Here is a 27,999-nt window from a genome sequence, read left to right on the forward strand (position 1 = left end):
CGGTCTTTCGTCCCACTCAATTTATTTATATTCTTTGAGCAATATCCCCAAGACGAATTGCCAGCGCTTACTTTCACCGATACACAGCCTGGCCATGCCCGACACCGGCCTTGACCGTCCGTTCGACGGCATCATCAACTTCCGCGATGTCGGCCGAACTGTCAACCAATTCGCTGGGCAGGAGTATGATTAAATAAACCTAGCCCCCAAGTATAGTATTTACGTGTTAATGTTATATGAATAGACTCCTAAAAGAGGGCGTCCTCTTTCGAAGTGCTCGGGTAATTACCCCTATTTATGATGTAGACATTGGACTTGCATTATTACTCCGCCTACATCGCTTGTATATATGTTGATCGGTGCTAAATACTCATATATAGCTCGATGAGGCGTCCAAGGAGGATATCCGTCGTATAACAGACGGCCTGCATATATCCTCTATCATTGATCTGCGCTCTACGTGTGTATCCTCATGCGCGACATGGCCACCTGAATGCTTACAAGCTCACAGAACAGAACACCAAATGGCCATTAAGAAGTACAAGCGCTGGCATGATATCCCCACAATGACGTCTGCAGACTCTGAACCCAGGGAAGAAGAAGAAGAAGAAGAAGAAGAAACCTACGTCCATCTTCCCTCTCTCGACAACGCTGATACTCGGCGCCATCTGATCAGTCTTACGGGAAAGGCCTTTGAGCGACAGCTTCTGTGGAGATTGGATTGGTGGAATTTCACGTATATCACCCCCTAATTTACTACTGCCTACCGGCACCCGTGTTTGATGTACTAACAGCTGTGCAGGAAAGTCCTTGCATATATAGCAGCAGGGTTTAGACAAGATGCCGTGCGCATAGTCGGCGAGAACGTGATGAAACCCGCTGGGCTGACGGGGCTAGCGATGGATACGCTCGAGGCGAGCGCGGCTGAAATAAAGAGCGTTTTCGATGTTTTTTCTTCATCCTCAGATATAGATGCAGATCACTGTTCATCGGCTCCTGGGACTGGTTCTGGTATTCTAGTGCACTGTACGCAAGGGAAAGACCGGACGGGACTGATCATCCTTCTCTCGCTTTTGTTGACGGGTATTGTTGATGCTGAGGTTATGGCGAGTGAATATGTGCTTTCTGAGAAGGAGTTGGAGAATGAGCCGGCTGAAGAGAAGGAGGAGAGGATGAGGGAGATTAGGGCTTTAGGGCTGGGTGAGGAGTATGCGAGGTGTCCGAAGGACTTTACGGAGAGGGTTACGGGGTTCCTACGTGAGAAGTACGGGGGTGCTCGGGGATATTTGGAGTACATTGGAGTGGAGGAGAGAGACATTGAAAATGTGAAGAGACGGTTATTGGCTTAGTTTAGGATAGACTTTTAGAAGACGTGGATTATAACACTATAGTACATATAGACCAATCAGAGGCAGAAATGCATTAAGCTTTAGTTTCTATAGTACACCTATATATGTCGTAAATCATGACCCGTACTCCAAGGTATCATAACTTTATATATATATTCCAACTCGCAATGCAGCAAAAAAAAAAAAAAAAAGAGAAAAAAAGTTGAAAGCCACCCAAAATCATACTCCAGTAATCTAGAAGTGCGCTCCGCGGTAGTAGTTGGTGTTGGCGTTGGCGTTCGGCCCAGCGGAATCTTGCGTCAGGGGTGCTTCCACCATCTCATGCTGGTCTGAATGGCGGGGGCCCATGCCCTTCTCGCCTTGCGGGACATGGTTCCGTGTACGGACGGACGGTAGCAGATCGATCACAAATGAGAGGACGTAGAACGTGAATACCAAGGCGATCACTATCATATTAACAATTAGCGCGTGAAGGGCTCTAACTACGGAGGAAGGATACGTACCCCATTCGAGAACAGCAGCTGCATTCCTGCGGTGAGGTTGATGCCACCCGCAGATACCAAAGCCAATCGCCAGAGCGATTTCAGTGACGACGAAGACGGCCTTGATGATGAAACTAGCCAGGAGCACGCGATGCTGGGATCGGTAAAAGATACCGATGCGGAGGTACTCGATACAAATGAGAATAGCGCTGACAAGGTACGCGACGCTGCGAATCTCATTAGCCAAGTCCAAAACCATGCTATGCTGCCTGTGCGGCGGCGCAATGCGCAGAAAAAAGACTCACAGGAACATCGCCAAAAACCCGCCATGGAGGCGGGAATGGCGGTATGTGTCGAAAATCGACAGCAAGATCAAACCCGCAGCACCCGCGATCGAGAATAATATAGATCCAATGGCGCAGGCTTTGTCCAATATCCCTTTATTGGGAACCAACTGCCCGGCGTGTCGCAGCCATCGTTCGGCGAGGAACGAGAGGTCGAGGAACACAACCGTGATTACGCTGCCGGTGATGAAGAGTGGTTTCAGGCCCTGTGCGCCAACATCGGATATATATCTGAACCAATCAATTAGGTAAACTGCTTGGTGGATTTGGGCTGCGGGCTCACTCACGCGATTCTTTGACCTGGTTCCATGCTAGGATAGTCGGGAGAACCCTGTGCACGCCATACTCCTAGCATTACCCCGAGCATGACTTAATACAAGTTAGTACTCTGTACTGTCTAATTCGCGTTTCTTGTTGCATTCACCAACCTATCCACATGACCGCGGAAATAACGGGGAATATCCAGAAAGAAATAATCCACATTTCGTTTTGTTTCTGGCACTACGCCGTTTCCGCTCCAGCAATTTGGTCTGCGCCGGGTGTCGTTAAAGAGGGTGGTGGAGGACGGGAGGGTCAGTATGGAAGGGGGAAGCAGGACAAAGATTTGAAGATATAAAGGAAAAAGGACGCCGGGCCCTATTACGTATGCTGGCCCGGTACTACAATAAGAAGAACTTGGTTGCGTGGGGCCACTAAAATATAGAAGCAATAAGGAGCGCCGGATGGCGGCGGATGTGGCTGGTTCACGACGCGTTACGGAAGACGGAGTCGGCGATCTTGCTCGATGACTCCAAGAGTCGTTCCTAGTCATATACTCCGGAGTAGTTGCCTGCCCCGAGCCCAGAGTAGACCCGAGTAATTGTTGGCCGACTCCCGAGTCGTGCTGGTGGTGATCTGCAGCCAGGGATGACTTCACAATCACAATCAACAGGGCAGTGCAGTCTCTCAAATGCTGCCTGGCCCATGCGACGTCATTGCTGTGGCTGACGGGTTAATTTTGCACAACAGACCCAGTCGGTCTCCTTGCCAACTCCACTGACCCAGCATCCGAAAATTGGAATGCGTCGCTCAACTTACTCGGGAGCCTGGAGCATGTACCCCAGACTCTTTAATCTACTCTTTTTATAGTTGTATGGACCAAAATAAAATAATAGTTAATATTAATATGTTCAGATTATTAAGGTAAGAATGACGTGAGCCTCGCTCTATTTGAAATAAACTCCGTACGCTTTTGCCGCTGTGCGAGGTCAATCACGAGGCACATCCGAGGCCAACCCATCACCAAAGAAACTAACGGGAAATCAAGGACGGTTGGTGCGTTGGCGAGCGACCCTGTCAGGCCCATGGATAGGAGAGCTGGGTACTTTGCGTTCTGTGACCTCCACCATTGGTATTTCATCGCCACTACTGGCTGGGCTGTGTCTTTGGGGACTGCTTTTACCGCTCTCGTTGTCTTTGCTGCCAAATGGCTCCGGTGGAACAAGCGACGTATGCGATGAAGCGTTTGTGTGCGGTTTCTGCCTTGGACGCGTCTCAGACCCGCGTTGAGGGTCAGTAGGACTGTGCAAGGAGTGGCCATGTTCCCGCACGTAAGGTGCCTGGTACGAAGATATCCGTTGGTAATCTTCCGGGTGGGAGCGAGGGATTGTAGGAGCTGTATGGAACGGCGGCGCATGATTCATGGTGTTGGGGAAAGGAGGTTGAAGTGGGGACCGGAGCGTCGTCGACGACTGCGGACTAGCAGATGCACTCGTCGTCCTAGCCCAAGTGCCATGAATACTGGTGTCTAGGGGAAATGGCGGGACGGGTGCGACGCCAGTTTGGTTTCCTGGTCTCTTTATATGGTGATTGTCGGCTGCTGAATCTGCGCTCGCCTGTAGTCGCCTGCGCTCTAGTGCTTGGAGTTCCCGCTTGGAAAACGTAACGTTCTTTTGGCCTTCGGAATGCGCACGTCGAATTCGCTCCAGCGCTGTCTCCACCAGCCAGTCTTCATTGTCTTTCATTGCCAGCTGAACCGCATATGCAACAGTACTGTTCGTGTCCTCGTACATATCGTAGTCGGCACCATTGAACTGTACTAGTGTATTATCGTGTCCATCGTATCCCATCATAGACCTCCGCAATCCATCTCTCTCGTCCCGAGGCTCAGCTAATTGTCTTGTGTGCAGCCGACTATTCCTCAAACCAAATTGACCCTCCGCTTCACTATTTATCTCCTCAGCTCGCATGGCACCATCCACCCACTGGCCCCCACGCCTCCCCGGTTGTCCCCCCAGATGTGCCCCCGGTGGTCTTCCCCATCGGGGCATGCCGTAAGGAGCTCGCGGCCGACCACCTAGACCGCCTCCTCGGAAAAAGCATTCTCAATGGGTTTATCCATGAATGCGGCATGGCCGAACACTGTCACGCCAGTGGCTCCAATGAGCCAGAGAAATGTAGAAAATGGGGAAGCCCAGAAACCCAGGGGCACCGCAACAAGTAGCAACCCGGTGTAAAGCTGAGACGTGTTGAACCGGGCAAACCCGAGGTCAAGATCGCGACCTTCGAGCTTCCCAATACCCCAAAGACCGCCACTAACCAGAAAAATGACAAATAGCAGTATCGGGTTGGTTAGCAGGCTGTAGATACTGAGCATCACGAAAACGGCGGCATAGTTGCTTGAAAAGTACGACAGGTTGTAGTTAACCCGACTCTGAGCTTCGCCAAAATTCGCGGGTTTCGAAACGCGCTTGACGTCGAGGAATTCGGAAATCGGGCGAAGGTTGGCAAACCGTGTTCCCAAGGACTGAGAACGCAGGCTGTTGAAACGGTCACCGAAGCGCGAGGTGATGGCGTCGATGGGAAGCTGAATTGGGCTCATTGTGACTTGGAGGGGATATCGTAGTTTATTTAGAGTAAACAAGAGGTAGTTGGTGCTTGTATAATGAAGCGAAGGAAGTTGGCGGGCAAAGAAAAGGGTTGGGAGTTGACAAAGAGCTCGAGGAAAAGGGGGTGCCTAAACTTGTGAAGCTGAAAATAATTGTTGTCAAGCTGGCAGGAACGAAAAGAGCGTTAGGCTATTTTTGGCCGCCCCGTATCTTATCGGTACTGATCGTTACGTGGCGCTGGACAGCCACCACAGCCTCTCAACAGGAAGAGGGCGATTCTCTTATTTTATCGGGGATCGTTGGCTTTAAAAGAGGAACAGGTGTTAATAATGGATAGACGATTAGGTAGATTCTGTTTGCCGCTTGCGACATCCCGTCCATCGATGTAACGGCCGGAAGAGCGTCTTGCTGAGCGCGGAATGCTGCCCCGTCAGATCAATGCCAAGAATTGAGGAATGCGTTGGACAGTCTCATTGTGACACTCGTCGTCAGCGACTGAGACGAGGTTTAGGCAGATACCGGCTCGTCCTCGTCAGCCAGCCTGTCTGATGGCCGTCTTTATGGCCTGAGTGTCGATGCTCTACTTCAAGCTCGGGGAGTGATCTGTTTTATAAAGCCAACACGACACCCAATCCAACTACGGAGGATTACGGTGTATAACTAGGCCCATTCGAGTGCCGTCATTGAATTATTATACATGCCCTCTTAATTGGCCCACGTTGTTTCCTGGAGTGTGGATCGCATCGATCAGGTATCTTTACTGGGAGCCGTCAAAAGCCCTGTTCAAGGACTTCGAACTCTCCGCTGTCCACTGAAAAGACAGAGCGAGTCTGTTCTTATGACAAACCATGCTGAATTTGGAAAAGCCCTGTTAGCTCAGTCCTGTTCTTTCCACGTACATTTGCTCTCCAAATGGACGTGCGCATTGTCCTGTTCTCGATGCCGTCACTGCGATGCAATGCAAGATACTTGCATGGTTGAGGGGAAGTCCCGTACAAACGTGAGGGGTCTGGCTCTTTGATGCACACATCTGCCGGCCAGGAGGAGTGTATACGGGACACATTCCAGTATACTTATTCTTCTCTCTTTACCTTCTGCTATCAGACTTACCATTGTGATTGATCATATTTGGGGTAGTTTATTATGTTCATCTATAGGGTTGTAGACTAAAAGAGAGAATACTGGCTAACTTATAGTGATTATATTGCTCCAAAATAAAGTAATTTTTCATGTAGCTAGCCTCTTGTTGTATTCTAATTCAAGTTGATACTGCAGATGCAGGAGGAGGATTAATATATTAACAGACACATTATTAGTATTGCTTTATCCAAGAGTTCTTATCATGCAATGCCTTTCTGTAAAACAGCCCAAATTCCCTCTCGTTAAGACCAAATTAAACAGAATAAACCCAGTTATCAAGGCCAATGCACTGTGTTATTGACACTGTCTGCAAAAGGACTTTGGCGGGTATCTTTCATTATTCTGGAGTCTGGACCGTACCTGTATTTGTATTTCACTCCACTGAAATCCACTCTACGGGGCGGCTTAAAGGTGTGCCTGACCGCCTTCTTGATTAATTCCCAAGTTTGTTAATTAACTGGCCAGAATTTACAGATGAATTCTTGCCAGGAGACCACAACCACAACAAACTGTACTGTACTAGGGCTAAATCATGGAATGATCTTTAGACCCAATTGTCTTATTCAGCCATACAAGGATATTTCTTGCACATTCTTTGACGTTTTCTCTGGGTTCATGAGCATTGATCGCTCCTATAAACTTTCCCCACAATGAAGACAGCAGCTCTACGTTTGGTTCTGCTGGCTGTTCTCTCTGTTCTTGCCGCAGCCTGGTCAAAGGAGGGTTAGTACTTCACCAATTGGCTCTTGTGTATTGAGGCTAACCTGCTGTTTTTCTTTAGACTACGAGATTTTCCGTCTTCATGATGAAGTTAGTGCTGCAGAAGGGGCGGGTGTGACATTCTACGGTACGTATTCGCAAAACCCTGTCCACGCGAATTTACGGGAGTCAAGTAGCGATTCTAACCCGAACGTGCAGACTTCGTAGGTGCTCAACCCAACGCCAACCAGAATGATCTGAATAAAGCCTACCGTAAAACCTCGAAACTCCTCCATCCGGACAAAGTCAAGCGCTCTTTTATCGCCAATGCCTCCAAAGACCAGGAGAGATCCAAAACTAATCAGAAGGGCGTACACGTCAACCGTGGGCCTACGAAGCGAGAAATCGCGGCTGCTGAAAAGGAAGCCCACGAACGAGCCCAGAGACTCAACGTTGTTGCCAACATTCTTCGCGGCCCGGGCCGTGAGCGTTATGACTACTTCCTGAAGAACGGCTTCCCCAAGTGGAGGGGCACTGGATACTACTACTCCCGGTTCCGCCCTGGGCTTGGCTCTGTTATCGTCGGGCTGCTTCTGGCCTTCGGCGGTGGCGCCCATTACGGGGCACTTATTCTCAGCTGGAAGCGTCAACGCGATTTTGTCGACCGCTATGTCCGTCAGGCTAGGAGGGCTGCCTGGGGCGATGAACTTGGTGTTCGGGGCATCAACAGCGCTCCCTCCCCGGCTCCTGCTCCAGCCACAGATTCTGGAGAGGCAAGTGCCCAGCCGATGAATCGTCGACAGAAGCGAATGATGGACCGGGAGAATCGCAAAGAGAAAAAGAACGGTGGTTCGAAGCCAGGGTCGCGTAGTACCGGAACGTCAACCCCAACTGGCGAAACTGTCGAGCCAACTGGAGAGAGGAAGAGAGTCGTCGCCGAGAACGGAAAAGTCCTGATCGTTGATTCTGTCGGTAATGTGTTTTTGGAGGAGGAGTCAGAGGATGGCGAGCGTCAGGAATTTCTGCTGGACGTTGAGGAGATTGAACGCCCGACGGTGCGTGATACAATGATCTTTAAATTACCTGGTTGGGTTTATCGGAAGACTGTGGGCCAGGTTCTTGGAACGTCTAACATGGTAGATGATGGGGCTGTCTCGGAAGGTGAAGAAATGGATGATGTTGTGGAGCAGCCAGAACAGTCGGAGCAATCTAGTTCGGCCGCGGCTTCAGGCAAAGCATCTCGGAGAAGAAAAGGGAAGCGCTCGCAAAGGTCCTAGGCAACTAGGCAGCTCGGCTGTGGCTTCAATGCGATGCCTAGCCTATGTGCAGATTGTTCTTAGTATGTAGAAAGTTACTTAAGCCAGTGATAGAGCTGTGAGAATGTATAGAGATGGTTTCTATAAATGTACGGAGTAATTGAGTAGAAAACGCAAATCAGACTCGGGGTCTCTCGAGTTAATTGAACCGCAGTCAGCCTCCCGGTTTTGTTCCTAAATAGCTGTGGCTCTTGAGGCCGTAAAACTGGAGTTAAAAAGCACGGAAAAGACCGAAAGAAAGTAAAACAACTGACTAAAAAAAAGAATAGAATCGTCCATGAGTCATGATCATGACTTTCGTTAAATGAGCGGCTCATCCTCCCCAGACCTCTTCCAACCCCAAAGCGTAGAAAACAAAGGTATGCGGAGGCACACCTACATCAGCATCTTTGCAATCTTCATAAGTCCATTAATATTGTCGGCCACGCCACCACCGTCACCACCAGATCTTGCGGAAGACTCCCCACCAAAGATATGCTTTGGGAGATGAATTCCAATCATAGCGAACAGCTTGACAAGCACACCGCTTGTGATCAATGGGACAACAACCAGCAGCAGAACCTTCATCGGGTGGCGCTGTGCATAATTGGAGATGTCACGGAACAAGCGTCTGATGTAGCGGATTACACGCTGGATGAACCCGGAGCGCGGACGAGCCCTTCGCGACGAGGAGGAAGAAAAGGAAGAGAACACAGACGGGCTCGCGCGCCCTGAACGACTGGTACCACCGAAATCGAAGATTGACGGAGCGGAATGGCGATTGTGGTGAGTGGAATAGGTGGACCGACGAGAGGGAGAGCGGTCTGAACGCCTCCGCACATAAGCACCGCCAGATGTTGAGGATCGGCCGTCGAACCAGCCCATATTGCCTTCACTCGAGTGGATTGAGACAGCAAAGATATCGAGGAAATCCTGTTGCTATCGGGGTTTGACAAGAACTCTTGATGTGAGCAATGGACGTCAATTGAGATTCTGGTGTTTTTGCTCGACTTTGCGCTCTTCAAATTAGCGACCCCTCAAAAGGCCGGTGGACGGTCTCGATCAATCCGTATATTTGCTTCAAATTATATTACTATTGTGCTGGCTTGCTCAAATCATAGAGCGGATGCGGAGTCGCTTTCTGCACAACACCAGTCTTAGGCTGTGTGCTGCATTGACTGTCTCCACCGCTTCTTCTAGACGGAATCAATCAGAGAACAACCATAGTCGAGATACGGCCGGGCAAATAAACGTACCGGGGAGCGCACAACGGGTACTTTGTATAGACAACCTAGGAGGTGCAATTATCCACCCGCCGTGGAGAATCTGTTGGAGGAGTGATGCAGAAGGTGAAAAGAAAGTCTGACAAGTCTCGAGGAGAGTTGAGCGTCCATCGTTTGGCGAGACCGAGCGGCGAGTGAGCCCCAGCTGCAACAAAGTCGGTGGCTGGCAGCTTTAGTTCTGTCCATCCTCGCTGGTGATTGGTGGTGATCCTCAGGGGCCGGAGCTGGGGGCTGCCGAGTTCAAGGCCTCAGGCAGAAAGTTGCCCCCTGCGTACGTACGCGCAGATTGCCATATGATCCCGAAGAGCCAGGCGGGGGCTTGCGAAAATGAGTATTACTTTATTCGTTTGTCTGCATTTCGGGGCATATCTTTTATCAGGGCTATGTCACTAGCGTTAACCAGACTGTCGCTCTCATCGTACTTCGGAGGCAGAACTTTGGTTGGTGGCCCGTTCATACACTCCCACGTACTACCGGTAAACCACCGACGTCATCCCGACCCGTGGCATCTCTGACTCTTCCATGATCTTGTTCATTCAACTCTTTTTCACACTTCTTCGATAGATATCGCACTGCATATACTGCGTTGATATTGCCATAAACTGAATATATACTGTTCTGAACCAAAATCTCGATATTTCTGTTGTTTAAGAATTAGAGGAAATGCCGAGTAAGTCACACAGAAGCCAACGCATATGGAACAGCTGTGGCTAACACCTAGTGAACAGGACTTCCCGATTACTGTAAGTTCCATGGCCTATTGGGTAACGCAACTTCTCACTCTTTGGATAGATAAAGCGTTGGGCGTCTCTCCTGGCGCCAGCCAACGAGAGATTCGCACCGCATACAAGAGGTACGCATGCAATACATTTCCGGAGAACTGTGATCCTAATGCTACGCAGAGAATCCTTAAAATCCCATCCAGACCGAGTGCCTGAGGGTTCTCCCGAAAAGGCAGCGCGGACACGCAAGTTCCAGGAAATCAATGACGCATACTATACCCTCTCCGACGATTCACGCCGACGCGAATACGATGCGAGGAGAAACCTCGAGCAGGAGGTGGATGAAGAAGAGGAAATTCCAAGTAGCGACAACGGCTTCTGGTCGTCGTTTGGTTTTGGATCTGCGGATCGTGAGGAGCGATCAAACGAGCAGTTCGGATCGGTCTTCGAGGAGATGCTTCACGAGGAAGGAATGGATGGCAGCGGGGCAGAAGGGTCAAATTCACATTTTTGGTCTATTGTCGGAGGAGCAAGCGGAGGAGCACTTGGATTTATCGTGGGCAACGCGCCAGGTGCTATAGCGGGTGCTGTTGCTGGAAACCGTCTAGGAGCCGTGCGGGACGCTCGGGGCAAAAGTGTCTATGAGGTTTTCTTGGAGCTACCAGCAAACGACCGCGCGCGACTGCTAAGCCAATTGGCAGCCAAGGTATTCCAGCATACTATGGGACAATGAGATTAGCTCATGTTGCTGTTATCTTGTTCCAATCCTGTCCCAATATTGTTGAATTTCATTCTCCTATAGTTTATTTCTATCCGCAGACTTCATGATACCGTATGAGAATAAGATAATTGTTACCGATTTCATATTCATTTCGTATTGTCTTAGATCAATATAGTCCACCGAGGGGGCTTCCATTGACCATGATACTAGGTGTTATCGATAAGGACCCACGCTGGTCTGGCTCTGGACGTTCTTCAGTGGACCTTGGTGTTGACCGCCCTTCTGCCCTAAAATTAGGCCGATTGTTTTTGTCTAGAACCCCACTGCCCCTCGCTCACCGCATGCGGCCAGGACACAGTATTCTTTCCTGCATTTGTATGCCCCTCTTTCAGGAACCTGAGCTAACTTGAGTTCTTATTCTTTAGCAAATCCATTTGTTGCCCTTCCTGCAAGATCATCCTGGTTAAGATTCTTTTGTCGGATCCTTTACCATATCCAGCATCATGTCTACTGTTGAAGGAGCCGGTGTCTACCCGGCTTTGGAGAATCGCCCATTGAAAGACACAATTTGCCTTTTCGATGTTGATAACACTTTAACGCCTGCAAGAAGGGTAAGCCTGCGCAATGCAATATGTGTCCTAATATTGTTTGGCGTGTTGAGTGCTAACACGCTGCTTGAATTTACAGCATGCCACAGATGAGATGCTCCAAGTCCTCTCGCAATTGCGACAGAAGTGCGCCATTGGTTCTGTTAGTGCTTTCGGCTCTCCCAAAATACAAGGCCATCGGTCTCATTTAAGGTTTAGGTTGGCGGTTCCGACTTCAATAAGCAGCAAGAACAGCTTGGTTCCTCGAGCGTGAGCGTTACCACCCTCTTCGACTACTGCTTCGCCGAGAATGGCTTGACAGCCTACCGCCTGGGGAAACCTCTTGCTAGCAATAGCTTCATTCAGTGGATCGGAGAAGAGAAGTACCAGAAGTTGGTCAACTTCATTCTCAAGTACATCGCGAATTTGGAAATTCCGAAAAAGAGGGGTACTTTCCTTGAATTCCGCAACGGAATGATCAACGTTAGTCCCATTGGTAGAAATGCTTCTATTGACGAGAGGAATGAGTTCCAAGAGTATGCTTCCTAGGGCGTTCGTGCTTTTCTCGGTTTCTGACGTCAGTTGTAGGTACGATAGAGTGCACAACATCAGACAGCCATTTGTGGAAGCTCTCAAGAAGGAATTTCCCGATTACGGTCTCAGGTAAATTGCCATGATGAACCATTCGTGTTGATATGGAACCGCTGATGCGTCGTGCTCAATAGCTACTCCATTGGAGGTCAAATATCCTTCGATGTTTTCCCCAACGGCTGGGACAAGACGTACTGTCTAAGACACGTCGAAGCTGAAAAAGATATCTCGGGCATTCAATATAAGTCAATTCACTTCTTCGGTGACAAGACCTTCCCTGGAGGCAACGATTACGAAATCTACGACGACCCCAGGACAATTGGTCATTCCGTTAAGGACCCCGAGGATTGCTTGAAGCAGCTCAGGGAATTGTTCCAACTATAGAGAGAATATGCTGCACACGCACTGCCGGAATGCTTCTTTAATAATCACTTAGCTTCGATACATTAATAGCAGATCATAATATTCCAAAGAATTTACAAGCTTCCACTCAGGTTATAACAGCAGTTCTCCAAACAACCTAACGCTGGAACTATAACTTACCCAAGCGTGCTAAACATTACAAGGATTCTTCTTTCCATTCTCATTTAATGTAAAGGGGGGGGGGAAGAAAGAAATAGTATGATGGCATTCAAAATGGAAAGAGAGAGACAGTTCCATTCATATATACTTTCCCTCGGAATTGCAATGGCCACGCTTAGTCATCCGCAACACTGGCTTGGAAGAATCCGGGGAATTCCAGGCTCATCGCCTCATCAACCGGCGAACTCTGACTACTTCATACTCGGCACAGAGCTATTTGTGCCGCCTCTTGCATTTCCAATGTATTGTCGACTCTAATATATTATCAATATGCCACCCCAGAAGTCCGTTGCGGAGGTCCCACGTTCGATCCTCCCCCGCCTAACGTGGAATGGCTCTTCCACCCGAACGAGCCTCACGGCTTCCCACTCCGCACCTCTTCCCGTAGGAAGGAAGCAAAAGCAGCGTACACAAAGTTGGACGGCTTTGACATGGCAACCCCACTCTTCGCTTACACACCATTCGGCGGCGGCATACTCTACGATTTCTCGGGAAAGCGGAACGTCGACTTTGATCGCAAAGCGCTTTACTTGCTCGACCTTTTACAATACCAGCAGTCGGAGCCTACAACCTACCGGAAACCCGATCCGGCATAATGGCGTGTATGTCGCGACATTTAACCCAGCCCGCCGGGCATTCCATGCTTCTGCACGGCGGGAGCGAGACCATCATTTTGATACTCTCAAATTCGTCCAACGGCTCAAGGATGAGGGGTTCAGTGAAGAGCAGGCTGTCGCAATGATGCGAGTGCTCAATGACGTTATTCAGGAATCGATCCAGAACTTGACGAGGACAATGGTTCTGAGGGAAGGTCAGTTACCTTCGCTATCTGCTTTTTTTGGGGCTACTACCAAGATTATTCAGCCCAAACACCATGAGATAAAGCTGACCGGTTCAACATACAGACACAGAAAGATCAGCCTATACGCAAAAAGTCGATTTCGCAAAACTCCGCTCTGAATTATTGAACGCGGATTCCACGGAGGCCCAACTCACCCGCTCGTCGCACGAAAAGATAGGTGCCGACCTTGCGAAGCTGAATTCACGGCTTCGAGATGAGATAGGGCGTACCCAGGCGTCTGTTCGGCTCGATCTTAACCTTGAAAAGGGCCGTATCCGTGAAGAGGCGAACAGCCAAGAGATGCGCATAAAGGAGACAGAAACAAGAATAGAGCAGGAAGTTGCAGGTTTGAGGGAGCGTGTGGAGGCTGTGAAATTCTCTACACTACAGTGGCTCATGTATGGCACTTTTCTCTCTATACTGCGTCTAGATTTGCTAACAAGGTTTTGTAGGGGTGTTTGCACTGGTACAGCTGCTCTGATTCTCGGTGCTTGGCGTCTTCTGATGTAAGCTGCTATTTGCAGTTGGACCAGGGGACTTAGGCTTACCCGAGAGACCGCAAGCTTGCCGTTTGGGAATCAGTTCCTGTGTATTATATCTCCATCTCTTTCGTCACATATACCGGAATTCTGTAGCACTCTCACTCCTTTCCGTGTGTCCTTAGGTGAGGGTGATCCTTGAAGCAAGAAGTCCGTTAAGGAGGCGATAGAAGCTAGCTATGACGAAAAAAAATAAACAAATAATAATTCCAAAACAGTACCACAAATTCAATCAAATTTGGGTTAAGTGGAGTCTGAAAGCCAAACGCGGGGTTTATCTTTGATCGGATATCACCCCGGCCTGCGGTATGGACAGCCGACTGCTTAAAGCTACCACATTCAACCACTAGTTATACAACCCGCTGATGACAACATCCTAGGTCCTGGAGGCCGTACTGTCGTCAAACCAATTAAATAACTCGCAACTCAAATACTTCGTTAATATTTCCCCTTCCCTGCTTTTTTAAAGGTGTTTTCACAACCGAGTGGAAAACCCATGCCAACGTAGCGTGCAACCCTCCAAAGAACCACTTACTTGGTCTAACATCAGGGGGCAAAGATGGCTTCAATTTCAAGCACGCCCCCTAGCGTGTCCCGCTATCGATTGGCTCAAGCTATCATTTTTAACGAGATAACCCACAATTTCCAACTGGCGGGAAAGTCCACCAGTCCAGAATGGAATCTACTAGTAACTGTGCCAGTGGCTGTCGGTTTTGCTGTATGGCTCGTCCTGAAATCGTACAGGAGGAGGTCCCACTCGCGGCTGCTTTCTGACAGCAACTGCCCCTGTGATACCGTCAATTTCCAAAATGAGAAGGGTAGTGCGAACTTGCCACCAGAAAAAGGAAGTAGTCTGGAGGCACCTGACCATTCACAATCTGCGAGAAGACCACATATTTTGAGAAAGATTATTCTGATGACAGCTATGCTTGTTTTGTTGCCTGTCGTATGGTTGTGCTCTCTTCTAGTCTCGCCGTCTTTCGCTCTCCTCGAAGTCTTTCAGGTGTACCATCCGGTTTCTGTTAAGGCCCCCAGCGAGTCGTTCTGCAATGAGAGTATTCTGCTGATGAGCCATGTATTTGGTTTCAGCTACGGCCACCCGTTTGTCGGTGAGATTTTTTTGACTTTAACGGGGTCGATAGAGCGCTAATCTAGATCTTCTAGGGTTTTATGAGCCGCCGTGTTGCAGCTTCGATACGGTTCGAATTAATCTTACTGTCACATCTAGAGGGAGGCAATTTGACCGATTAGGATATATGTATCTCGGAGACGTTGAAGTATTCCGAACATCGACCGCTGAGCCTACGACGAATGGCATCATTTGGTCATATATAAAAGATATGTCGCAATATAATGTGTTGTGGAAAGAACGTCAAAAGATCATATTCGAGTTAGGAAATTTGGTCAACGATCTTTACACCGGCTCTTTCAATGTGACAGTCATGGCATACTTCTCACAGGAAGAAAATGTCACGACTGCAGATGTTGTTCTTCCAATATCGGCGCGAAACTCGGCGCGCAACTCATCCAGTGCCTTCATTGTCCCTTCGCAGGAGGCGAAGGTATCTTATAAGCTTGAATCCCAAGTTTCTCGTGCGATTGTATCAGTTTCGGCATGTGGACAAGCTACGGAAGAATTTTGGTGGTCTAATGTATTTTCTTCCGACACAGAGACATTTGACAATGATCTTGGTGAGCTCTACGGGTATTCCCCGTTCCGAGAAATCCAGCTTTACATCGACGGGACTCTTGCGGGCGTCGTTTGGCCTTTCCCAATTATATTTACTGGAGGTGTTTCTCCCGGATTTTGGCGGCCGATAGTTGGAACCGATGCGTTTGATTTGAGGGCGCCCGAAATCGATATCACGCCTTTCTTGCCTCTCCTCACAGATGGCTTTTACCATTCCTTTGAATTCAAGGTCGTGGGACTGGATGTTTCTGATAATGAAACTGCTACACTTTCTAATATAATTGGCTCCTACTGGGTTGTTTCGGGAAACATTTTTCTTTACCTATCTGACAGTTCTGATGCGCAGTCACCTGTTCATGCCACTTTTAGCCAGGAGCCCGAAATCATAGCACCTGCGCCCACCTTTACCATTACAAGAGAACTCGAACAAAATAACACTGGTGGAAACGTGTCATTGGAATACTCGGTAGTGGCGGAAAGGACCATCATGATACAGTCTTCTGGCTTTTTGTGGAAGCAAAGACTTTCATTCTCCAATACCGGGCTATTTAATCAGCAGGGCCGAAGCCAGAAGACACTGCAGCATACATCGGGGTCTGCTTTGTCTGGATATCTTGAAGGTGACAATAACATTAATGAACTCAGCTTTGAATACCCACTGTTTGTGAACACAACCTACGGAGAAATAGATGGCGGGCTTGCGATCGACGCCAGAATGAGGAGAGGGCTTGAAATCAATTCAAGTGGGATGCCCGGCATCTCCACCTACACGCTGACTTCTGGGCCATTACATTTACATACTGCACAATGGGGCCAATCATCCTATCGGTCAACCGCAGACAATAAGAACTCTACGTCATTCGGCGATACCAGTGATACATTTGAAAGTGATGTTGGAGGAGGGGTTTATCGGCGGTTTGTACATGCCATCAATGGCAGTGTTATCTCAGACAAGAAAAACCGCATAGAAGATTGAGATAATTGTAGTTAATCATCAGACTGTTCACAAAGCAATAAATGCCAGTTTTAACAATAGGGGATGAATTACAGTAGACTCGGGATTGTATTGTGGGCCAATGCCAATATCTGTATGTGGGTCGACCTATCTACATGGGTCTTAGTCTATGGGTTCTTGGGCTTGGTCTTATCGACACGTGACCTTATCGATAATACCATTAAAGGCACCTGCCCCCGGTGCTTCGTCCTTTCTCCCCCAGGACGGGATCGAGGGTCCATTAGAAAATTACAGGATGGCTGCGGTGCGGGCGGCAGCTTTCTATCCAGGTAATGCCTATACCACGCAGTTCATCACAGAAACACGTTACTGATATCATCTTGCTTCCAGGCGCGGTCCCTGATACTTTGGCGCAAGCCTTCATGCGCCATAGGAAAGTTCAAAGCGATGGCCCTCTTAATAAACGTCGCAAACTTACCTCAAAGGCTCGCAGCTTACGGGACACAAGTGGCATGTCCCCGTCACATATTCCAAACGGTTATATTCCTCTCGTCCGATGTTATTTGCAATTGGTATGGGCATTATCCAGCGTTGAGCAAGTGAGATATCGAGAGATATCGACTAATGGTTCTTTAGGAATTTGCTCATGAAGACCCCGCTCTCAGCGAGTGGAGCAACTCAGCTGTCACTGATGACAGCTTGCCTGTCATTATTAAAATCACTAGACCGGGCCCGTTCGAGACAGAAGGTTATAAGGACTATGTGGTAATAGAGCTAGAGACGACTCAAGAGCGTGAAACTATCTTTATTGACTCGCTCAGTGATCCTGATATTGTTAACCTTGGCAAACATTTGGCGGTCGCGAGCGGACTCATATGTGCGGACCGCTACCACACAGCTAGACTGCCAACCGTGTGCTACCAGTCTACTCTCCAGTACCTTGCAAATCGCAAGTCATTTCGCCTCGAAACCGTTATCTTATGGAAAGACTCTCTTGATATTACCGACTACCAGAAATTGCCTGAGTCTGCCTCGAGGGCATTTTCTAGTTACGTGTTGCGGGAGGAAGGGGAATACGGCCCATATTCCAGACACGGGGTTGCAGCGGGGAATGGCTGGACCCCGGGGGATTTCTACAGTAACGTCCATGTACCCCCGGACACTCCTTCTCTCTCTGCACCTGTCAAATGCGACATGGTAGAGTGCGAGCTTTTCCCGTTCCAACGGCGTGCAGTGCGATGGCTTCTAAACAGAGAAGGGAAGACGCTGAGTTCCGAGGGGGAGGTGGTACCATTCAAAAATGCATCGAAAAATGACCTGCCGGAATCTTTCCAGCAGTTTACCGATGTCGATGGGGAGACTTGCTATGCTAGCCATCTATATATGATTGTCACAAGAGATCTTTCTAGATGGTACAATGTGAACGATCACCTTAAGGGTGGAATACTGGCTGAGGAAATGGGGCTAGGGAAAACCGTTGAGATGATCACTTTAATGTGCTTGAATCGCCGGGTACTGCGTCCCGAAGAAACGTTTGCTGGAGTTGGAACTGACGGTCTGAGACCATCTGGGGCTACCTTGATCATAACCCCACCCGTGATTCTGGAACAGTGGAAGCAGGAGATTGAACTACATGCTCCGAGTCTACAGGTTTTCCATTATACAGGCATCCAACGGCATCAGGCATTGTCAGACCAGGAGCTACTTGAGCTCATGGCTGATAATGATGTTGTCCTTACAACATACAATGTACTTGCACGCGAAATTCACTATGCTGGAACGGCTCCTAAAAGAAACCTCCGGCATGAGAAAAGATTTGAACCCAGGAAATCGCCACTGGTGAAAATTTCGTGGTGGCGGGTATGCTTAGATGAAGCCCAAATGATCGAGAGTGGTGTAAGTAATGCTGCAAAGGTTGCCAGACTCATTCCTCGTCAGATCGCATGGGCCGTGACCGGAACGCCCCTTCGAAAAGATATCACCGACCTACTTGGACTTTTACTTTTTCTTCAATACGAACCATTTTGCGGTCCCATTTGGAAAAGGCTATATGTGGTGTCCAAACCTGTTTTGGCACGAATCGTGAATACGATTACTTTGAGACACAGCAAAGACCTCATCCGAAATGAGTTGCATTTACCACCTCAAAAGAGAGTTGTTATTACAGTTCCATTTACTGCGGTGGAAGAGCAAAGCTATAGACAGCTGTACGAGGAAATGTGCGAGGACTGCGGGCTCGATATCGCGGGGTCTCCCAAGAGTGACTATTGGGACCCGAACGATCCCTCGGTTATAGAAAGAATGCGAAGCTGGCTTGTCCGGCTTCGACAATCGTGTCTCTATACAGCGGGGAACCGTCGCAGGGGATTTGCTACTGTCAACGGCCCTCTGCGATCTGTGAATGAGGTGTTGGAGGTGATGATCGATCAAAACGACGCGCTGGTACACGCAGAGGAGCGCGCTCTTCTACTTTCACAGCTTCGGCGTGGCCAGCTACTCGAAAATGCTAAGCGCAAGCGTGAGGCTCTTGATCTTTGGAAATCATCCTTGGACCACGCTAGCCAAATTGTTCAGCAGTGCCGGGAAAGGCTACAATTAGAAAGAAAGAAGCAGCCAACGCCTCTCACTAATGGAGCACGGGATGACAGATCGTCATTGAGTGGCGATGAAGGCGAAGAGGTTGAGAAAAACACTCGACTTCATGGATTCCGTCAAAGGTTACGTGCGGCGCTCGAAGTTGAACATATTTCCATCTTCTTCACTGGAAACGCATATTATCAGATAAAATCTGATCCTGAGCTTACGAAGGCAGATTCCGAGGAGTTCCAGTCGCTGACAAAATTGGAAGAGGAAGCTTACGCTAAAGCTAAATTAATTCGACAAGAAATGCTAACTGATATCTCCCAGAAAGCCAAAAGCTCCGTAAAAAGGGTCAAAGAGAAATCTGCGAAGGGAGATTTCGTGGCAATATTGAAGATGAAACCTGAGTTCTACAGCAAAGGCCTTGAATCTCGTCGAGTGTTTGAACGACTCGAGGAATTGTGCGATATAATGAATGAGCATGCTGCCCAATACGATGCGTGGCGCCAAAAGATGGTCGAACTAGTTTCACAAGCACTCATTGACCAAGAAGACGAATCTGAACTCGAGGGCAACGAATATGAGAAGTCCACAAAGAACCAGGATGAGATGTATGTCTACATGGAAGCACTCCGTGCATTATTTGCCGATCGCCATGATGCTTTGACTGGGCAAAAGAACGTTCTCATTGCCCATGAAGTAAAGGGGGCAATTTCCCAAGCGCAAAAGGGAGAGGGTCCTTCTCCGAAATTATACATCGAGGTTATGGGAAAACGAAGTGAATTGAAGCCTGGTCCAGACCTTGGTTCCCTTCGGGGGATTATTACTGAGCTTCGCAGCCTTGGAAGCTCACTTGAATGGCAAGCAAATGGAGGAAGCTCCAGAGCTCGCGCTGAACTTGAAATTCTCACCTCGGTCCTCAAGAACGTTGTCCACATGTCTTCCGAACAAACAAAGATTGCGTCCAACTTAGAGAGGGAAGTAGAAATGTTTAGAGACACTATGAATCATCGACTCGAGTACTACCGCCAGCTACAGCAAATTTCGGATACTGTGGCACCATATGACGAAGAAAGTGCTGGAAAGCCCCTCGATCACAAGCTTTTCAACACGAAACTCGAGCAAGAAGAGGAAATCGATGAGAAAATATCATCTTTGAAAGCGAAGGGCCGCTATTTCATCCACTTGCGAGACGAGTCGGGCCCAGACGAGAACTCAAAAATCTGCATTATATGCCAAGGTCCCTTTGAGATTGGTAGGTCCCACTGTCACTATGTCCCTACGCATACTTCATGGAAATTCACTAACTAAATATCAATAGGTGTTTTAACGGTCTGCGGTCACAAGTATTGCAAAGATTGTTTACGCTTGTGGTGGCACCAGCACCGCACTTGTCCAGTTTGCAAGAAGCGTTTAAAAGCCAACGACTTCTACCAGATCACTTATAAACCCCAAGAGTTTGTGGTTCAGGAGGAGAAGTCGACACCGAATATCGAGCTCGATGGACACTCAAATAATTCTATCTACACAAATATCGGCTCTGGGACTCTGCACGAAATCAAGAATATCGACCTAAAAGACTCCTTCGGTACCAAAATCGACACGCTAGCTCGCCATATCTTGTGGCTACGGGAACACGACCCTGGCGCTCAGTCCATTGTGTTTTCCCAATACAAGAGTTTTTTGGACTATCTTGGAAATGCGTTTAGGCGTTTCAAGATCGGATATAGTAGCGTCGATGAATCTGACGGGATAGAAAAATTCAAAAAAGACCCTGCGGTAAGCTATTGCTCCTTCTTTTTCTTAGACTGTTAACAAGGCTAAGACAATAATGTAGATTGAATGCTTTCTTCTGCATGCAAAGGCGCATTCATCGGGCCTTAACTTGGTCAATGCAACCCACGTCTTTCTCTGCGAGCCTCTCATAAACACAGCAATCGAACTCCAAGCTATTGCGCGAGTGCATCGTATTGGCCAACATCGACCAACCACTGTCTGGATGTACCTTGTCTCTGATACCGTTGAAGAGTCAATTTACGACATCTCAGTGTCTCGTCGCTTAGATCATATTATTCAGAAAGAACGGGAACAAAATACTAGTTCAGCTGCGTCGGTGGACAAGGGTCCCAGCGGAGCTGTCATTGAAAACATTACTGAGGCAGCTATCGACTCCGCAAACTCTCTGGAGATGCAAGACGCACCGCTGGCCAAGTTGATGGAAGGTGGTGCGTTTGGAGGCGAGCTAGTTAAGAAGGACGATCTATGGCAGTGCCTTTTCGGCAACCCGAGGCAGGAAAAAGCTACAAACGGCCCTATGAGCGCTGGTAGTGACGTTGCGAGGTTTTTGAGAGCAGAGGCAGCAGAGCAGAGGATATTATCTTCCAAAGGACATGAATGAAAGTACCCAGAACGAGGATTATCCAAAGGCAGGACCATTTGATTTGATACATTGCCACATACCAGACACAAGCATGACTTCTAACGTACATGACTTATATACTTCATTGCCAACTAGTTAACTGTTAGTTATATTATAGAAGACCCTGACATAATACTATAATGGAATTAAATGTGGTAATTCAATAATGCAGATTTTGCCACTGCACCAAAAGGGTCAACCCTCCATGGAGAGGGCTAATAGTTACTCACTAATTTCTCCGGCTACTCAATCAAGGGCAGCGCAACGAGAACTTATTGCCTCAAATATCAGGCATCTAAGTAATGGTACCTGGATCCTGACTAATCCCCGCGTGGCCCCATTAGGCCATTAGCTATTTGGCCATCACCAGGTCCACTACAGCTGACGTTGATCGCTTCTACCTGCACAGTGGCTCAGAGGGGACTCTTATCACCACCCTTGCTGCCTTTCAGTTGTCACTTTTCTTGAGATGTTTCTTTCACTCAATGCTTAATAAAGTTCACTCTGCCTTTCTCCGTTAAAACACAACCGATATGGCCGAAACCAACAGTGCTGAGGCCAGAGAGCTGAGCTTAATTTCGAAGGTTGAGTTGAGAATCGCCCTGGCTGATACAGATGAGAAGTTGCAATCTCTTCTCGGCACATACTTGCCCCCCTTGTTACTGAAATTGGGCGCCGATAGCCACGCAGTTCGTAACAAAGTTATTTCAGTTTGTCAGCATATCAACACCAGAGTCAAGGCCCCCGCAATCAAATTGCCCGTGGCCGCGCTGTTGAAGCAGTTCAAGGAACAAAAAACGCAATTGATCAGGCATTTTGACTTGGTTTATCTTCAGCAAGGTATTGATCGCTTGGGCTCTGACGCAAGAGTTGAGATTCTGGTTCCGTTGCTTCAAGGCATCTCCGAAATCGGAACATCTGCGAACCAGGGTGCTGTTGTGTTTAATCTTGTACTGCGCCTGTTGCCATTACTGAAGCTTCCTCCAAAGGGTAGCGAAGACGATGTGAAACTGAAGACTCGGTTAGGCCTCTCAGACCAAGACTCGAGCTTTCTCTCGCACTGGTTTTCAAAACTGTTACTTCTTACTCCTGCAGAAAAGAACACGTCTGCATGCCCAGGTCTATCTCCAGCGGAGTACAAGTTTCTTAATAAAGATGTGCCTGTAACTGACACGTGGGACCCTGCTCAGGAAGGCGGGTTAAACCTAACGGAAACTAAAGTCCGAGTACTGAAGTTCATCTCGAGCGGAGCATTTAATGATTCGGAGCGGATGATGCCCGCAATAATTTCGTCCGCAGACAGTAACTCTCGACTTTCTGATCTCGCCGAAGAACTTCTGAAGAGGTTTACGCCGGACCTCGAAAGCCCAGATGTTGTTCAGCAGCTTTATCAACTGTATTTTGGTGCTGGTACACCAGACGGGGCTCGCCCGGCGCGCCCTGCCCTGCAAACAAAACTCCTTGTCTTCCTAGGGAAGTCTGTTAGGGCCACATCAAACACGGATAAAATTGTTCAGTTAATCGAAGATGGTCTCTTATCGGATTCGGCGAGGTCTTCTCAGGGACTACAAGCGTCCAAGTTGCGAACGCAAATCTTCAACTTCACTACATGGGTTGTCCGCATGGGCTCACCAGATGATCTCAGGCAGCTGGCCCCGAAAGTAATCGCTGGATTGATGGACTTTATCCGGTCTCAGGGATGGCCTAGCCCAGGAGCCAGTGGTCAACGACTCCCAGCCACTGATCTAAGTCTACGCGCGCTTGCCTACGAAAGCATTGGAATTATCGTTCCTAAGGCCGATCTTCAATTTAGCGGTGGGCATGGAACAGTGTCTTATTTCGAATTAATTAAATGGCTTTTTACGTCTCTAAGCTGTGATGACTCGGGGCCACAATTCTTCGTCAGCATTGAGCAAGCTCTAGGAAGCATATTGAATTCGTCAATAGATGTCGCGAGCGCGGAATCCCAGAAGGAATTAAGCCATTTTTTGCTGTCTCAAATGAGGACATACCCAGGAGATGACGACGAGGAAACCGGCTGCAGAATCGTGCGTGGTCCGCAGTACGCTGCGGTAAGGTTTACCAACCGATTTCTGCCATTTTCTAATGTTGTTGGACGCTGGATCGATCTCATGGCTGTTGCAGGTGGCGCCGATAAACGCCAGGAAATTTCGGAGGAGGGCAAAAAGGGCTTGCACCCATATTGGTATAGGCTCCTGAATCCAACGCAGGAAAATAAAGCAACAGCTGCGTCATTTGGATTTTCAGGTGAAGTGGCGTCCTGGTTCGATTTTCCAAGTTTTATTGAAGCTACGAACTTTCTACTTTTCACTGTGGTTCCTGGGAACCATGAGTTTGGTGTGTTCTCTGGACGTTACAGAGAATCATTTGCCCCTGCAATGACCTTCCTTCGCAACATCTTATTCTGGAAATCTCTGTTAGCCGCTGGTCTCGACATAGAGATAGAGCAAGATTGGGAATCTAAATTGGATTTGATGCTCGCTTCGGATGAAAATGCACGGGCAGCTCTGAGGCAACATATGAGATCGAATGATCAGGAACTAGTGGGCATGTTTTTGCAGTCTACCTTGATGGGTCTTGTTGATCCATATCGAGAGGGTCGTCGACAATGTGGAGAACACTTTGTTAGTATCTGCTCACTAGCAGCTAACAACTCGGTCGAGTGGCTTCTTCCCCAGGCACTCTCACTGAAAGGAACCCTGTCTAGCAATGATCAGGATGCCCAGAACACGGCAGCGAGAGCAATTAGTATTTTAGCTTCTCATCCTGCGTTTCCTCAAGAGGACCTGGCTGCTCTGGTGACGGAGTCATCAGCTACATTGGGCCCATGGGAGTCCGCAGTTGGCGACAAAGTGCTTAAGGTTCGAGGTGTAATACTTGGGCTATGCTTTGTTTTCAGCAGGCTTGCTTTCCGAGGAACAATAAAAAAGGTCCCCGAAACTCAAGTAGATCAGTTTGTGAGGATTCTACTTGCCATCATTGAGACTTCGCGCGACTCTCTTCTCCGCCAAGCCGCACAGACAGCTATCGGGCAACTAAGTCTTTCTGGTCTTCTCTCCCCAACTACATTTTCTGATACTGAGTGGGAAACAATTAAAGACAAGCTGGTGAAAGATGCAAAAGCTGAAAGCAACGTTGCCATCACAGCCATTGGGTTGCTTCTCCTCACTTTCCCCCGCGATGCACCATTATTTGACCAACTGTTTGAGGCTCTTACCGGCCTACATGAACTTCGAAGCCCGGAAATTCACTTTACCGTCGGCGAAGCGCTGGGAAATGCTGTCGCCGGTTGGAACTCCAAGTCCCTAGTCCCCAATTTCGATGTTGATGCGAAATTTCCTGAAAATAAAATTCCAATATCGGTCCTTGCAGATGCGTGTGACAAACTCATTACTAATTGCAGGGCGCCAAAACCATCTTTAAGGAAAGCATCTGCAATATGGTTGCTATGCTTGGTCAAAAACTGTGGTCATATGAAAGAGATACAAAGCCGTCTCCGCAAATGCCAGATCACGTTCGCTAGCTTGTTGAGCGACCGCGACGAGATGGTCCAGGAAACCGGGGCGCAAGGACTTAGCTTGGTGTACGAGATGGGTGACCAAGCTCTCAAGGATGACTTGGTGCGTGACTTGGTGGACTCGTTCACGGCCAGTGGCGCAAACCTCGGCGGAGGTAAGGTCGATGAAAACACGGAGCTCTTCGAGCCAGGAGCCCTGCCTACTGGGGGAGGCTCATCTGTCAATACATACAAGGATATCATGAACCTTGCTTCCGAAGCCGGTGATCCAACTCTCGTTTATCGGTTCATGTCGCTCGCTTCCAACAACGCACTTTGGACCAGTCGAGCGGCATTTAGCAAGATTGGTATCAGCAGTATTTTCTCTGACTCCAGTATCAACGGATACCTTGCGAAAAACCCGAAGATTTACCCCAAACTATTCCGATACCGGTTTGATCCGAATCCGAATGTGCAACGTTCTATGAACACCATATGGCTTGCGTTGGTCAAGGATCCAAATGCAGTCATCAGCGCTCACTTCGATGAAATCATTTCAGATCTCTTGAAGAGCATGCTGGCTGGTCGCGAATGGCGAATGCGGCAGGCAAGTTGTACGGCAATCGCAGATTTAATACAGGGTCGGCAGCCGGAGGTATATGCCAAATATGTGGATGAAATATTTACCAAGGCATTTAAGCTGGTTGATGATATCAAAGAGAGCGTTCGAGCTGCGGCTCTAAAGCTTTGCCAAACAATTACTGGCTCCGTTATCCGCACCTTGGAGGCGAGCAATCCCGACACGAGACGCGTGAAGACTATGCTCGAAAGTACCATCCCATTCCTATTAAGTGATAAAGGCATGGAATCTAGTGTTCAAGAGGTTCAGGGGTTTGCCCTTGGAGCTCTCATACAGATGATAAAGAAAGGGCCCAGTAGTTCATTACGGACGTTTGTTCCTAGCATCATGGAACAATTTTTGAACTGCCTTAGCTCACTGGAGCCACAGGCGGTCAACTACGTCCATCTCAATGCCGATAAGTACGGGCTAACAGGGCAGGAAATAGACAAGATGAGACTGTCCAGTATTCGCACTTCGCCGATGATGGAAGTGATTGAGCGGTATTTAATCGATATGCTAGACGATGCGAGCATGAAGGAATTCGCAGCAAAACTGGAAGGCGTTATTCGCTCGGCTGTTGGTCTTCCATCCAAGGTTGGGTGCAGCCGTGTACTGGTCCTGTTAAGTATGCGCACAGTGCTCTTCCGACCTTACGCAGATCGATTCATCCAGCTTCTTAGTAAATATGTCGTCGACAGGAACGACACCGTCAGCGCGTCATACTGTTCATCCATTGGCTATCTCATGCGGTTGGCCTCAGGCGACCGGATCCTGAAGACCATTAAATACGCCAAAACTCTATACCTGACGGCTGAAGATGCCAATCAACGAGTGATTTCAGCCGAGATCCTAAACTCATCCTCGAAGTTGTCTAATGATCGTTTCATGACATTTGCCTCGACGTCCTTGCCGTTCATTTTCGTTGCAAAACACGATCTCGATGAGCATGTCCGTGAAGTATTTGAGAAAACATGGCAGGATAACGTCGGTGGTAATCGGGCAGTGTCACTGTACATCAAGGAAATCACCGATCTTGTCAGGGATAACCTAGAGTCAGCCCGGTGGGCAATAAAGCATACCGCAGCGTTGGCAATCGCAGACGCTATCATGTCACTGGATTCGGAGATCGGTCTGGATACGAGCGAGTACATCTGGCCTGTTCTAGAAAAGGCATTGGCTGGGAAGACCTGGGACGGGAAAGAAAATGTGCTCAAGGCATTTGTACAGTTTGCAAGCCAGGCGAAGAAATTATGGCAAAAACAACCTTCGTTAGGAGAATTGATGAAGGTAAGTCAGCTATCCTTTTTTTTTTTTTTCTCCCTGCAATTTATTTTCAGCAACTTGGCCACGAGTTTTGGGCTTATTTTCATTCAGAATATTACGATTCGGGAGGCCAAACGAAATAACCCTGCATATCGACCACATGGCCTGACTGCTCTGGGTGGAGTGGCACAAGCACGCAAGGACCTCAATCTTACGGCTGAAGCAATCAGCATCGTTTCCAATGTGCTGGATGACATTGACGATTCAGGGGATCCCATGGACATCGACTCGGGCAGCGGGCCCGGAGCAAAGCAAACTTTGGAGAACACGCTAGCGGCGTGTGTAAAGTGTCTTTTGCAGTGTCTCAGCCCGGCAGTGCAAGCAGCTCAAACCCTCTCGGAAGGTGAGAAGACCCTTTCTTTGCGTTCAGCAATCCCCTGTGTCGGTGAGCTAATAAAAGAAATTATGCTGTAGGTCGCACGGCACTTGATGGGTACCTAGCAGAATCGAGGTCAAAAATCCGTAAAGCTATGCAGCACGGAGGGAAGCATGTGCAGATTACTCTGTTTGAGGAGTTACGTCTCCTCTTCATCCAGTTAGACGCATGGGCTTCAAAAGAAAATGTCGAAGCTAATCATCTACGCGCGATACATGGGATTTTGGCGACGTTAGCAGGGGAATTGTTCTCTTATGATATTGATTTATCTGTCGAGGCAATCCGAAGGGGACGTGCAGAAGCGACGACTTCATACGTCAAATTCTGCCAACAAACGGGACGGGAGATAGACCCGGAGCTACGGAAGTCGCTCAGTGAATGGAGGAAAGAAGAAAGGTCTGGGCCCGTCAGACAGGTTCTTGATCAGGTGATCGGACAGTTGGCACCAGAGTAAAGACGACAAGGTTTCGGCCGG

General features: G+C 48.5%; 12 protein-coding genes across 12 annotated transcripts; 8 read left to right on the top strand and 4 right to left on the bottom strand.

The window, feature by feature from the left end:
• Positions 1 to 94: 94 nt before the first annotated feature.
• On the top strand, positions 95 to 1,349 carry ptyA (putative tyrosine/serine protein phosphatase; the record flags this gene model as incomplete). Its single annotated transcript, XM_041704300.1, has 5 exons — positions 95 to 183; positions 245 to 281; positions 381 to 460; positions 512 to 736; positions 803 to 1,349. 5 exons carry the CDS (start codon positions 95 to 97, stop codon positions 1,347 to 1,349), a joined length of 978 nt encoding a protein of 325 aa, XP_041556899.1.
• A 234-nt stretch (positions 1,350 to 1,583) lies between these two features.
• Positions 1,584 to 2,658, bottom strand: APUU_41150A (Frag1/DRAM/Sfk1 family protein; the record flags this gene model as incomplete). Its single annotated transcript, XM_041704301.1, has 5 exons — positions 1,584 to 1,795; positions 1,853 to 2,058; positions 2,137 to 2,406; positions 2,463 to 2,544; positions 2,604 to 2,658. The coding sequence occupies 5 exons, from the start codon at positions 2,656 to 2,658 to the stop codon at positions 1,584 to 1,586; spliced, it is 825 nt and encodes a 274-aa protein (XP_041556900.1).
• Positions 2,659 to 3,476: 818 nt separating this feature from the next.
• APUU_41151A (uncharacterized protein) lies at positions 3,477 to 4,403 on the bottom strand (the record flags this gene model as incomplete). The annotated part of the gene is made up of 1 exon (XM_041704302.1): positions 3,477 to 4,403. One exon carries the CDS (start codon positions 4,401 to 4,403, stop codon positions 3,477 to 3,479), a length of 927 nt encoding a protein of 308 aa, XP_041556901.1.
• A 107-nt stretch (positions 4,404 to 4,510) lies between these two features.
• APUU_41152A (putative COPII vesicles protein Yip3) lies at positions 4,511 to 5,035 on the bottom strand (the record flags this gene model as incomplete). The annotated part of the gene is made up of 1 exon (XM_041704303.1): positions 4,511 to 5,035. One exon carries the CDS (start codon positions 5,033 to 5,035, stop codon positions 4,511 to 4,513), a length of 525 nt encoding a protein of 174 aa, XP_041556902.1.
• Positions 5,036 to 6,832: 1,797 nt separating this feature from the next.
• APUU_41153S (putative endoplasmic reticulum DnaJ domain protein Erj5) lies at positions 6,833 to 8,158 on the top strand (the record flags this gene model as incomplete). Its single annotated transcript, XM_041704304.1, has 3 exons — positions 6,833 to 6,905; positions 6,964 to 7,029; positions 7,101 to 8,158. The coding sequence occupies 3 exons, from the start codon at positions 6,833 to 6,835 to the stop codon at positions 8,156 to 8,158; spliced, it is 1,197 nt and encodes a 398-aa protein (XP_041556903.1).
• Positions 8,159 to 8,572: 414 nt separating this feature from the next.
• Positions 8,573 to 9,061, bottom strand: APUU_41154A (uncharacterized protein; the record flags this gene model as incomplete). Its single annotated transcript, XM_041704305.1, has 1 exon — positions 8,573 to 9,061. The coding sequence occupies one exon, from the start codon at positions 9,059 to 9,061 to the stop codon at positions 8,573 to 8,575; it is 489 nt and encodes a 162-aa protein (XP_041556904.1).
• A 1,061-nt stretch (positions 9,062 to 10,122) lies between these two features.
• Positions 10,123 to 10,914, top strand: APUU_41155S (putative DnaJ chaperone (Caj1); the record flags this gene model as incomplete). Its single annotated transcript, XM_041704306.1, has 4 exons — positions 10,123 to 10,129; positions 10,188 to 10,202; positions 10,252 to 10,312; positions 10,362 to 10,914. 4 exons carry the CDS (start codon positions 10,123 to 10,125, stop codon positions 10,912 to 10,914), a joined length of 636 nt encoding a protein of 211 aa, XP_041556905.1.
• A 491-nt stretch (positions 10,915 to 11,405) lies between these two features.
• sec53 (phosphomannomutase SEC53) lies at positions 11,406 to 12,464 on the top strand (the record flags this gene model as incomplete). Its single annotated transcript, XM_041704308.1, has 5 exons — positions 11,406 to 11,513; positions 11,590 to 11,652; positions 11,709 to 12,025; positions 12,078 to 12,152; positions 12,215 to 12,464. The coding sequence occupies 5 exons, from the start codon at positions 11,406 to 11,408 to the stop codon at positions 12,462 to 12,464; spliced, it is 813 nt and encodes a 270-aa protein (XP_041556906.1).
• A 468-nt stretch (positions 12,465 to 12,932) lies between these two features.
• On the top strand, positions 12,933 to 14,013 carry APUU_41157S (CCDC90 family protein; the record flags this gene model as incomplete). The annotated part of the gene is made up of 3 exons (XM_041704309.1): positions 12,933 to 13,473; positions 13,568 to 13,901; positions 13,956 to 14,013. 3 exons carry the CDS (start codon positions 12,933 to 12,935, stop codon positions 14,011 to 14,013), a joined length of 933 nt encoding a protein of 310 aa, XP_041556907.1.
• A 588-nt stretch (positions 14,014 to 14,601) lies between these two features.
• On the top strand, positions 14,602 to 16,708 carry APUU_41158S (uncharacterized protein; the record flags this gene model as incomplete). Its single annotated transcript, XM_041704310.1, has 2 exons — positions 14,602 to 15,151; positions 15,207 to 16,708. 2 exons carry the CDS (start codon positions 14,602 to 14,604, stop codon positions 16,706 to 16,708), a joined length of 2,052 nt encoding a protein of 683 aa, XP_041556908.1.
• A 274-nt stretch (positions 16,709 to 16,982) lies between these two features.
• On the top strand, positions 16,983 to 21,665 carry APUU_41159S (putative SNF2 family helicase/ATPase; the record flags this gene model as incomplete). The annotated part of the gene is made up of 5 exons (XM_041704311.1): positions 16,983 to 17,016; positions 17,078 to 17,259; positions 17,324 to 20,522; positions 20,589 to 21,046; positions 21,105 to 21,665. 5 exons carry the CDS (start codon positions 16,983 to 16,985, stop codon positions 21,663 to 21,665), a joined length of 4,434 nt encoding a protein of 1,477 aa, XP_041556909.1.
• A 554-nt stretch (positions 21,666 to 22,219) lies between these two features.
• On the top strand, positions 22,220 to 27,978 carry ECM29 (ECM29 family proteasome component; the record flags this gene model as incomplete). The annotated part of the gene is made up of 3 exons (XM_041704312.1): positions 22,220 to 27,112; positions 27,200 to 27,491; positions 27,563 to 27,978. 3 exons carry the CDS (start codon positions 22,220 to 22,222, stop codon positions 27,976 to 27,978), a joined length of 5,601 nt encoding a protein of 1,866 aa, XP_041556910.1.
• Between the last annotated feature and the right edge of the window lie 21 nt (positions 27,979 to 27,999).

This window comes from Aspergillus puulaauensis, chromosome 4, assembly GCF_016861865.1.
Source record: "Aspergillus puulaauensis MK2 DNA, chromosome 4, nearly complete sequence".
In the NCBI taxonomy this organism is placed as follows: domain Eukaryota; kingdom Fungi; phylum Ascomycota; class Eurotiomycetes; order Eurotiales; family Aspergillaceae; genus Aspergillus; species Aspergillus puulaauensis.